At 46.2% G+C, this 12,518-nt stretch overlaps 1 protein-coding gene across 1 annotated transcript in view; it reads left to right on the forward strand.

The window, feature by feature from the left end:
- Ccn4 (cellular communication network factor 4) overlaps window positions 1-10,607 on the forward strand; it is a 31,298-nt gene extending 20,691 nt beyond the window's left edge. Inside the window, exons 3-5 of the mRNA XM_048457428.3 lie at window positions 226-486; window positions 3,948-4,141; window positions 6,301-10,607. Of these exons, the coding sequence (XP_048313385.1) occupies window positions 226-486; window positions 3,948-4,141; window positions 6,301-6,600 (755 nt within the window). The 3' untranslated portion in view covers window positions 6,601-10,607. The remainder of the gene's footprint in view (window positions 1-225; window positions 487-3,947; window positions 4,142-6,300) is intronic.
- Window positions 10,608-12,518: the final 1,911 nt, after the last annotated feature.

Here is a 12,518-nt window from a genome sequence, read left to right on the forward strand (position 1 = left end):
AGCTAAGACCTTCACTGTATCCTTTCTCCCTGCTGGGTAACATCTCTTCACGTGTCCCACTCTTTGCCCTTGGGGTGCAGCCAGCTGATCTGTAGCACAGCCCCTCCATCCTCACATGAGTGATTTCTTGGCACGGCATCTTAGGCAGGGGGAGAACTGCACAGAAGTATCTTGGCACAGAGCCCACCCCTCCTGGCCTGACATGTCCACCACCTGTGTTTGCAGAGGTGGTCGGTGTGGGCTGCGTCCTGGATGGCGTGCGCTACACCAATGGCGAGTCCTTCCAGCCCAACTGCAGGTACAACTGCACGTGCATTGACGGCACAGTGGGCTGCACACCGCTGTGCCTCAGCCCCAGGCCCCCGCGCCTCTGGTGCCGACAACCCCGGCATGTGAGGGTGCCTGGCCAGTGCTGTGAGCAGTGGGTATGCGACGATGACGCAAGGAGGCCACGCCAGACGGCACTGCTGGACACCAGAGCCTTTGGTAAGTGTGGGCAAGGATGAGCAGAGTCTCTGCATACCACAGAGCCCCTAGAGCCCTGGTTTTCTTTTAATAAATCAAGCTCTCAAGCCATTACCCACTCCACAACTCACCAGTTATATGGTCTTGGGGATGTGCTGTCTGGGATCCAGATTCTCCATCTGTAAAATGCAAATGACATCATCTTTCCTGCCTGTCTTGCAAGCTGCTCCCAGCATAAAAGCCTGGTGTGATGTGTGCTATCCTCTCTCATCTTAATAAAGTAGCCTAGAGAGTGGTTAGGGATCTAGAAAAAGGATCAGGCGACAGGGCATAGGAGGGGTTAGACGGACCTTCCAGGTAACTCAGGGCATTCATTGCTATCATCAGGGGAACAGATGAAGTTTTTCTAGGTAAGCCTGAGAAAAGGAAGCCCTGGGTGGGAAGATAGGAATATGATTTTCTTTTTTCAACATTGCCTAACAGAGGCCAGTGCACTTGCCAGATACTTGGAAAGTACAAAATTCATGGTTGCAGAGGTAGTCATATAAGGTTTTGGCTATAGGTGACTGATTTGTGTGTGTGCTGCATGATCAATACACACATGTATGGATAGATACATAGAGGAGAAGTGGTTGTAGGATGGAAGGGATGTGGATGGATGGATGGATGGATGGATGGATGATCAGACAGATGGACAGATGGATGGATGAATATCTAAGTCAATAGAAACACGGATGAATGCATGGAGAATAGATGGTTACAGATTGGGTGGAAAACAGATGTATAGAATAAGATGGATAGGTAGGTAGGTAGATAGATGATAGATAGATAGATAGATAGATAGATAGATAGATAGATAGATATAGATGGTTGATAGAATCAATGGACAGATGGTGGGTAAATGGATGGATGAATGGATGATAGGATGATATATAGGTCAACAAAAGATAGATAGATAGATAGATAGATAGATAGATAGATAGATAGATAGATAGATAGATAGATAGATGGTACCCAGCTGAATGATAGTGGATAAATGCATAGTTAGGCGTCTGAACTAGGGCAGAGGGGATAGAAGGAGGAACGGACAAGGGCAAGAAGCAAAGCTAAAGTACGCTCCAGGCCCTGGCATCTCTGCTGTGCTTGGCATAGTGGGATGAATTCAGAGTGGCTCCAGGGACTGGCCGCTGCCCAGGAGAGAAGACAAGACAAGAAACATATTTAGGGTGGTGGTGGGCTATCTGCCATGAGCAGGCTGAGCTGGGGGAGGGCGAAGGGTAGAAATATTCAGTGTGGGCAGCCTCACAGAGGGTCCCCACAGGAAGACAGCACTGCTTACAGCAGCTGTGGACGGATGATGAGGCCTGGGAGTAACACACACAGTGAGACAGAGGAGCCTAGAGCAGAGGTCTAGGGAGGCTGACCTTTGAGAAGTAGAGAGGGGACGAAGAGAACAGGGAATACAGAGAGATGAGGAGACGGGGCATGGGCCAAAGAATGAGGACCTTGCTAGGGGACCATGCCTCTGAGGCAGGGGGCCCCAAAGGAGAGCAGGCGGCTTGCTGCTGTGCTTTTGGGGGTGCTAATGTTTTCCAAAATTCTAAGTGTGCAAGTTTGTTCAGAGCCTATGCAGAGCTGGGGTCTTGGCCTTGGTGCCAGTAGCACTTAGCACCAGAAGGATTTTGTTGTCGTTGAGGGAAGAGGCGTTGCAGTCTTGGTAGCATTCCCTAAGCAGTCCCTTAGATGACCACGACATTTTCCTAAGTTATGACCATCGGAAATACCTCCAGACATTAACACATGTGGCTGGGGGACAAAGTCACCCACATGGGGAGACGATGTGGCAGGGGAGGTTTGGTCTCTGACAGCTCAGGACAGCATGGCAGCTCCTCCCACTAAACCTCCCTCCAGCGTATCTGAACAAGAGCCACTGGGTGGTGGAGGGGAGGCAGAGGCTGCCTGCTCATCGTGTGTGACCCAGTGACCCAGTTCTTACCATCCCAGACAGAGCCCCTGCAGTGCTGTGAAGGAGACCCAGAAACCAAAGCCCTTTCATCCTCTCATCCTTTCAGGCAAATCTCTCCCTCCTCCCTCCTGGCTTGCTCCATGCTCCCAACCAGTTCATGCCAGACTGCCTGCCACCTCTGTCCTTGGATGCCTCCATGGCTCCCTCCCTTCTGCCTGTTGCAGGCTTCCCTATTTCAAATTCATTCATCTACAGTGCTTGCTGCATGCCTGCAAGCTCTGGGGACTGCGTGAAGAACTCTGTTACCCTAAGTAGATTTCTTGTCTGCTTGATGTGTTTTTCCTCTCGTCTTCTCCCTATTCCTCGATTGCCTTGTCTGTCCTTGCTCTTGTTCTCTCTCTTTCCAGCCTCCCTCCCTCCTCCCCACCTGCCTCCTTTTCTCCCATTTCCTGTTCCTGTGGGATTTATGTGTGTCTACCCCATCTTTCTGCAGGCTGCTCCCTCTTGCCTGCCATCTGCCTGTCTCCCTCCACCGCTCACCCGTCTCTCCTGCTCACCTCTGGATAAGCAGGTACCCGTCAGATAGATGCTAAGGATCTGTATGTTCACAGGACCATAAAGAGAAATAACCCAATGGGACTATAGTTGAGTAACTATACCAGCTGGCTTGTATAGGACTCAGTAAACCAGGGAGTCCCAGTAAGTATATAAACACAGACATAATACTGTAATGTCAAAATAAACAACAATAAATAAATATAAAAGTCAATCTCACTTCAGTGAAACTAAGAGTAGAAAAGGCAGCAGGAGAACGAGGCAGCAGCTGATCACTGGGCATCCAGTCTGGAAGCAAACCATGATGAATGCTGTGTTCAGCTCCCTGTCTCCTTTTTACTTGCTTGGGAACCCCAGTCCATGCCCGGAGTTAAGGTGGAGCTTGTGCAGGCTTCAGATTCATGAGTATTCTGGTGACTCTCTACAGCAGCTTCAGACACAGTGGAGCAATAGCATGGTTATTACATAGCCTACACCAGCCCCAGTTTATGCCCATAGTTGAGGTAGGTTTCTCACTTCACTTAACCCAATCTAGAAAATTCTCACCAGACATGCCCACAGGTCTGTCCCCTAGGTGATTCTAGCTTCTGTCAGGTTGACAGTCAATATTAACTATCACAGAAAAGAATTTGCCCTGGGACCACCTGGCTCTAAAGACGAGGTTTCCTTTCATGATTTAATGCTTCATCTCTTGGTCAGAAAAAAAAAAGTTAAGGGTAAGAATGTAGTCTCCCCTCCCCTGGTGCCCCTGCCAATTAGAAGGTAGATTGTCTTCCTCTCTACGAGGAGGAACGGCCTAATCCTGTCTGACTATCTCTGTGACCTCGTCTCTATCTTTCGTATATCTGTTTGCCTCTTTCTGAGTCTCATGAAGTCTAAAGTTTTGGGGCATGGTGATGGTAAGGACGGGAGGAGCTTGTGGAGGCTGCAGACTCACGGGGGTTCCGGTGTCCCTCCACAGCAGCTTCAGGCACAGTGGAGCAATGGCACGGGAACTGCATAGCCTACACCAGCCCCTGGAGCCCTTGCTCAACCACCTGTGGTCTAGGAATCTCAACTCGGATCTCTAATGTCAATGCCCGGTGCTGGCCGGAGCAGGAAAGTCGCCTCTGCAATCTGCGGCCGTGTGAAGTGGACATCCATCCATACATCAAGGTAAGGCCAGAGCAAAGGTGGGCATCTCGGGCAGGACTAGGCATGATGAGCAAGCATAGCATAGAGTTGGCTTTGTGCCTGGCCACTGAACTTCTTGAGAGTCAGTCATAAGATGGAAATAATAAAGGCTGTCTGGCAGGCCCAAAGTAAGTGATTTAGGAAGATGCTGGCTGCTAGTTTGGTCCATGATGGATTTCACTGAATGGATGCTTTTGTAGTTCCCATCCTGTCAAAAGCAAGGTCACTCCAAGGAGAAATCGGGAACCATCCCAAGTGTTTTATTCTGCAGTGATTCTGAGGGACTTGTACCACCTTTCATTCCCACTGCATCCCACATCCACCTGCACAGCCACAGGACAGCTACCTGAACAATGTGAAGACTGCTAGAACTTGAAACACATAGGGTCAAATGCTTCTCTCCTGCTTGTGTTTGATGCTGTAGCCAGTGCTGACCCAGACCTTAGTGCTGGTCCACCCAATGTCACATCTAACAAAGCAAACTACTCAGGGCTTATCGCTGGATCCATTAGTGGAGCAGGAAAAGTTCTTTGGATGCTGAGAAAATGATGCAGTAGAAAAGAGAACCCCACTTCTCACCATATCCTTTAGGCGTGTCTTTTTATTGAGACAGCATCTTGTCATCTTTGATAGGCACACACTTTTCTTCGTTCTCATCTTTTCTCCCTCTGTTGTACCAACCCTGAGTGCCATCAAGTCCTCATTGAGTGTCTTCTAATAGGAAGTAGGAGTGTTGGAGGGCCCATCGGAGAAAGACATAAGAACTAGGACCCTAATCTGGGATCAGAAAATCTGTCACAAGGCTGAGCCCGTCACTGTCGGCTCATGATTCCTCTCCTGTCTCCATGATCATCAACTCTAGCTGGCTTCCCCAACTGGACCAGCCACACTCCCGACTCACACTGGATGTGATCTGCCCCCAGCTCTGATAAGGTGCTGATAATATACTCTAATATACTCTAAGAAGTACTAGCCCAAGGCATTTAGTAAGTGCCTAAATGTATACCAGCTTCGCAATTATATTAGTGATATATGGAAAGAGGCCCAAGTATCAAGGTGCCCACAGTCTCATGGAAAGTTAGTATTGGATTAAAGTAGTGTCAGTGCTATTGAAAATGCTGCATGGTGTATTGTGTGTGTGTGTGTGTGTGTGTGTGTGTGTGTGTGTGTGTGTGTGTGTGTGTATGTGTGTGTGTGTGTGTGTGTGTGTGTGTGTGTGTGAGAGAGAGAGAGAGAGAGAGAGAGAGAGAACATGAAGGGCCAGCTAGCTTCTTGGAGTTTTCTGTCCTGTCCGGTCCCCCAGCTATTTAGTCCCAAAGTAAAATCACACAAGAGATCTCTATAAGTTATAATGCTGATTGGCCCGTTAGGTTATTAGTTCTTATGACTTATCTTAACCCATTATTCCTATGTTAGTTATATGGCTCAGTACCTTTTTCAGTGGGGCAGCTCACATCCTGCTGCTTTGGTGGCCTGGGCAGGAGTGGGGGAATCAACTTCCTCCTCCCCAGAATTCTTCTGCTCTCCTTGCATCATTTCCACTTCCTGTCTGGTTTTCCCACCTACACCTCCTGCCTGGCCAATCAGCGTTTATTTAAAACATGATTGACAGAATGCAGACAATTCTCCAGAGAGAGAGAGAGAGAGAGAGAGAGAGAGAGAGAGAGAGAGAGAGAGAGAGGAAGAGGGAGGGAGAGGGAGAGGAGGCAGGATTGGAGTAGAGGGAACAGGTGAGGGCAAAACACATCCCTACCTGATTGTGGAGTTCCCTGCCAGCTCAGCCACTCACTGCTCGAGAAGATTGGTTTGCTAAAAGAGATAGCAAGCCTTCCTGTGCTGGCGACACTGGCATATGGGCACCAAAAAGGCAGAAATGCAGGAGAAGGGAGATTGCAGACTGTGAGATCTGAGCGCAGCCTGGTAACCCCCTTCTGCAGTCTTCAGTTTACCTACGCCATGGTGGGAAGGACTCGTTGTGTTTGCCGACATCCTCGCTTGCTCGAAGGTGCTGCGAATCTGGAGCAAAGCTGATGTTGGCCGTGCATGCTGACGGGAAGGGAAGGACTGGATGCTTGGTGGGAACGAGGTGGCTGTGCATCACCAGAGCATAATTAACAGAAGGTCCCTTTCCTTTCTTGAAGGCCGGGAAGAAGTGTCTGGCTGTGTACCAGCCGGAGGAGCCCATGAACTTCACCCTCGCTGGCTGTGTTAGCACCCGCGCCTACCGACCCAAGTACTGTGGAGTCTGTACTGACAACAGGTGCTGTATCCCCTACAAGTCCAAGACCATCAGTGTCACATTCCAGTGTCCAGAGGGGCCGGGTTTCTCACGTCAGGTCCTATGGATCAATGCTTGCTTTTGCAACCTGAGCTGCAGGAATCCAAATGATATCTTTGCGGACTTGGACTCTTACCCTGACTTCTCAGAGATTGCCAATTAGGTAGGTGTGTGGCTCGGGGTAAAAGCTCCGTGTTTACAAAGCATCCAGTCTCTGTGACCCAGGACTTCACAATTGAGTCTTATTCCATCTACTACCTACTCAATTCTGAATTCCCTGAACCTGACCCTGTTTCTGTTCCTATTTTGACCATCCCATTGGCTCAGAAGAGTCAAGACTCAGACAATGCATCCTTCCTTGAAGATATTCTATATCACTCCAAAGGAAACACATCTCTGACTGTTCAACATGAATCCCAAGCCTAACCCAGCCTGTCCAGTTCCAGCCTAGTCAAGTTGTCAGAAATCATGATGGGGCTGCCCAAGGAACAGAGTCAGCCAAAGAACTAACATCAAAGACTCCTTCTTCAGATGCTAAACCTGATGATGGTGGGATCCTTTCAGATAGATGGATGGGACTGGGGACACAGGAATAGGCTATTATTTGGGCCTTGCCAAATGATACTATCAAGGGCATTTCTGCCCACAACATACCAAAGAACTTTGTACCACAAAGTCACCAAACATTTTCCAGGTGAGATCAAGGGTTGTGTCATTTTTTTTTGCAATAGAAAGTCATTTCCATTAATCTGGGTATAATTGAGGATACATTTCACTTCCCCCTGTAGTGTGAAGAGCGCAAATTGGGTTCATGTTAACCAGAAACGTAATTTTAGAAATTTCATTTTGCCCATCCTGTAGAAATGGGGCAAGAACAGCCAGTCTCACAGACCATAGCTGATCAGGTCATTGAATCTGCAGCTGACCAAGTTCTTAGGGCAATTATCCAACTCTTTCCAACACCTGGGCCTCCCTTGCCCTGGGGCTCCTGGGAGTTAGTAGGGATCTTGGGGTAACCTGTCTGATGTTTCAACAGCACCCTGGAACAGTGGGATAGTTGGGAAGATGTCCTCATTAGGCTTGGAAGATTCTTTTGAAGTCCAGGTCAGACCTAGCAAAATGTATGTGTTAAATAAATAAGTAGGTCACCCTTCACTGGCCTGGGTGGCTTCTGGCAGGAGTGGTGAGGCCACAATAGTCCCTGGCCCATGATACATCTCTTCTGCTTTAGTGAGCAACTTCACAGCCTTTAGTGACTCAGTTTTCTAGCCTGAGATAGAAGTTGACCAGCTGTTTAGAAATGGAAATCTATTTAACAGAGGTAAAAGCCAAAGAGTTTGTAATTTGAAGAAAGAGATTTCTCCTAAGTGATAATAAGGTTGTTTTAGCAGTAGAGTGTGAGATTTTCTGTCGTCATTTGTTTACTGGGTTGGTTGTACATGCCACCCTTGTCCTTGAAATTTGCTCAGTGAAGCTTTGTGAGGCACATTGAGGTGTTCCCTTCATATTTTCTGCTCTTGAAACTGTGAAATGGAAGCCCAAAGAAGAAATTCAACCAAAGTCACCCATCTGGAGATTCACATCCCAGATAGGTTAACTTTCTAATTCATATTTCCTCTTTGCTACTGAACCTTCCAAACAAGTCAGAATAGGAAAGGCAACTGAAATCAGCAGCTTGTCCTTCTCAGTTTGGCCCTTTAATATTGTCTCTCTAGCTCCTTTCCCACAAGAGGGGAGTGTTTAAGTATTAAGCATCCAAACTAAGTGAGACAGGAAAAGGCACACACATCTCCCGTGGCTCCTCCTGCCTTGAAATCAGAACCAACTCACAATAAGCGTTTGTAAGAAGGTTCTGTTTGCCTGACACCATATGTGCGGTGATGGGAAGATGTCTGTGGGAGAACCATACACAACACACAAATGACTTCTGAAGTAGGAAAGGGAACTTGTGATTTCCCCTCCTTCCGGTAACCTCCCAAAGGCCTGGCCTTGTGCAAGGCAAACAGTGGTGCTCAAGGTGTATTTAAGGAAAAAAAAATACATGATATTTACACTCCTACTTTTCCTTAGAAACACTCTTCTTCCAAGAACTCATCTTGGAGTAAAAATCCTCTATTAAAAATTTTTCCTTAGAAACTTTTCCTTAGAAACACTCTTCTTCCAAGAACTCATCTTGGAGTAAAAATCCTCTATTAAAGGAGGCTTAGTGCTTTGAATAAATGTATGTTCATATGTGTACAAAAGTTTGCATGTAAAGATATGCTACCCCTGGGGATTATCACTTATGTAAGTTCTTTGTGGATCATGTTAGATTTTCTTAGCTTGGAAAAAAATCCGTCTTAATATCTAACTCTAAAAGAACTTCCATAGAAGCTGTAAGTTGGGGTCTTACCAGGTATCCATCCTATTTGGGGGAACTGAGCCAAACATCGTGGATCAAAGGGGGCTCAGTTAGAGGAGTTAGGGTGATCTTGGGACTAGAAAGGAGGAATGGCCAAAGTAGCTCAGCAATTATTGACTTTGAGAAATGAACATGGCCTACATTAGGATTAGAAGAACTGTCTTAGAACCAAGAACTAAAGTCCCAAGGAAGAAGACATGAATGCAATATAAAGAAATTCATTCTAATAGGCAATGACAGTCTAGTGTGACCTGGTTCAAGGAAAGTTAAGAATAGCAAGTACGGTTTTTGTTTTTTTTTTAAAAAAAAAAGTCCATTTATTGATAGCTTCTTTGGTGCTAAGCACCACTGTGCCTTTTATCAGGTTATCAATTAGTAGAGCTGTGCTCAGTATACAACCTTTCTCCATTTGATAAACAAAAGCTCTGGAACTCAAAGGGACTGGGGAGCTGAGGCCCAGACCCACACTTACTCCAGGAGGAGATTCAGACAGAACCAAAGAGACTTATACTGGAGGCTCCTGTAAGCAAGGCTTTTGATCCACACCCTCCCCCACAACGCTTAGGGACAAAGAGCAGTGAGAAGGCCCTAATCTCCTGCGAAGAAATTTACTGTGGCACCCAGAGTGAATTTCTTGCGTGTGCTTATGAGAGAGAGAGAGAGAGAGAGAGAGAGAGAGAGAGAGAGAGAGAGAGAGCTGGCATTCTGAACCAGCAGCTTACTAAACCTTCATTTGGAGAGCCTGGAGCATGTGCCACCCAAGCCCACTACTCTGTGCTTTACTGACATAGCCCACTCAATCCTTCCAGTGAGCCCAGGACTCTTTCCATTACCCCTATCCATTTTAGGACGGAGAGGGCAAGATCTCCAGAAGTTAAGTACTTTGCTCAAGTTCTTATCAACCAGGGCACTGCAGACAAGCTCTGAAGCCCAGGATCATGTGACACCCATGCAGTCTCCCTGACCACTTACCTGCCCCCCATCCAAAGGCTCCAGAGTCACAAGAGGGGATTCACAGACCCTGGTGCTGAAATTCTAATTTTGAGGTGATTAGAGATTGATCAAAGAAAGTAATTTCAAATGATCTGATTGTCTGTAATCACCCTAATTGATTTTGGATGCTGTACACATGGAGATTGTAGAGAACATTACAACCTCTGACTATGGTGTTGACTCATGTCATTTCTTTCTAAAGACTTGTGTTTGGCTGGGTGCTGGTGGTGCATACCTTTAATCCAAGCATTTGAGAAGCAAAGATAGACAGATCTCTGTGAGTGTGAGGTCAGCCTGGTCTACAGGGTGAGTTCCAGGACAGGCTCTAAAGCTACAGAGAAACCCTGTCTCGGAAAACCAAATATAATAAAAAAGACTTGTTTTTGACTCAAAGGAACTGCAGTGACAGCTTTGAATGACTGGGAAGCAGGAGGAATGGCCATGATTAGCTGTGTGTCCCTGCATAGCTGTGTGTGTGTGTGTGTGTGTGTGTGTGTGTGTGTGTGTGAATATATGTACCTATTTTCAAACTGTGATTGAGTATTTAAATATTCCTACTGCCATGTTGTAAGTGAATACCCATGAAGAAATGTCTTTAAATTGCCCAGTAGAGGAAAACTAGCCCTTGGGCAACCTGTCACGTTTACCACATTCCTCATTTTGCTCATGATTTGTGGAGCAGGGAATGTGTTTGTTCACCCGTGATGGGTTTGCATTGTGCAAATTCTTTGTTTACAGCTTTTCTCCTTAAAGCAATAAATCATCAGCAAAAGTGACTTCTTTGATGTGGTGGTTCTTCTTTTGTTTGCTTTGTCTTTTTTCCCTTGTGGATTCCATTGTTAGAAGGCAATGTTTCAGGGCTGGGCATGTTCAGCCAATGTGCAGACTGGAGAAATTTAGTCCCAAATATTGGGTAGGAGGAAATAAAAAAATGCTTAAATTCTTGGATACAAGTCTCAAAACGTAGATTCTGAAACACTGAGGATGCCAGTGTTGTGAGACACTGTTCCTGAAGTGACCTGAACAAATATCAATTCACCCTAGACAGGGAGCCCACAAGATTGCATCAAAGGAATAGCATCAAAGTCTGATTTGGTAAGCCAATGTGCTTTATTGGAGTTAGTTACAGTAGTCCCGATGAGAGGCCATTCACAGAGTGCATATAACTCAAAGGCCACTGTATCACAGAGAGAGCACCCAGCAGGGAACTGGGATTTTCCAGCTCACTGTATGACTTGAAGACTCAGCAGGTCAGAGGATCTCTGTCTCTCCTGGGCAGCTCAGTTGATCGTCTTTGTAAGCTGTCCTGTCTGTTTTAGGCAGTTCAATTGGTCTTTGTTTCCTTAGTAATTCTTACTATTTTCATAGCCTTGGGGGTGGGGGCTTGTGCTTCTGGTCAGTTTTAGGGACTTTTTGAGTATCCTAAGTTGTTTACTTCTTGAATTCTTGGGAGTTTTTTTTCCCCCTTGAGAACAAGTCTGTCTTTAGACTTTTTTTGAGACTTAACAAGCCTCTTTTATAACTTCTTGGGTCTTAACAAGCTTCAGCTTTGGGGAAAATTGCTCCACAACAATCAGAGTTGCAATGTGCCCAAGCTTAAAGATAAATTGAAGGAACATTTTTAGCACCCACTCCTTTACTGACACTCTTACTCATTTGTTTAGTAGCTTGTTATAGTCTTTATGTTGGGTACCATGAGGTCAGGGTCGTGACTACTAGCACAGTGCCTGGAGCATGTCAGGGGCTGGTGAGATGACCGAGTATCTATTGCGAGATGACAGGGTAGCTATTGCATACTGTCCTCGGGGCCAAAAGGAGCTCAGAGAAGCATAAAGCAGGCTGCAAGTTGTCATGGAAACAGTCCTGCCATTAGCGCTCAGCGGGTCTTAAAAGACAGTACTCCTTGCTGAGATGCCTCAATACAGTCTCCTCAACTGAAGAGAATTCACAAAGTGATAGCACCTACCTCTTGGGGGAGTGCACCTTTTTTAAATAGAGGGCTAGCATAAAGTAAGCTATTTAGCTGACGAATGGAAAGACCTGAGTTCGATCCCCCAGAACCCACATTAGAAACAAAAATCTGACCATGGACGCAGGTGCTTGGGAAGCAGAGACTGGTGGATCCCTGAGACTCCCCGGGTAGCCAGTCCGCTTAAATCAGCAAAGGCCAAGCTAACGAAAGACTGCCGGAAAAAACAACTGAGGAATGACAACCAAGGTTGACTTCTGGCCCCGACACACACTCACACACTTGTGCGTGTGCAAACATGTACATCCGGACAGACACTAGCTGAATTGTGTCATGGCAAATGTGGTAGTAGTCATCTAGGTCATAGTAAGACTTAGCATTATATATATATATATATATATATATATATATATATATATATATATATATACACACCTACCTATCCACACCTTAGTGACATCATATTTAGAAATCTGTGTCCTTTAGGAATAGGGGCTCTTTCTGTCATCGAACTGTTCAGACACAGATTCTTAGGAGATGCTGGCACAGTCTGCTCACTGTTTGGCACTCTCAGGCTCTTCACTCTAAGCCTCATTTCTCTGGCTTTTATATAATACAAAATAAAAACTGTGGGTTTTTTTTTTCATCCATTTCAGTAAAAGGGAGAGAGAGCGGCTAGAAGCAGGTTCACTGAGAAGATTATGAAATGCCAGTGGAG

Source organism: Myodes glareolus, chromosome 19 (genome assembly GCF_982192425.1).
Source record: "Myodes glareolus chromosome 19, mMyoGla1.1, whole genome shotgun sequence".
NCBI classification, from domain to species: Eukaryota; Metazoa; Chordata; class Mammalia; order Rodentia; family Cricetidae; genus Myodes; species Myodes glareolus.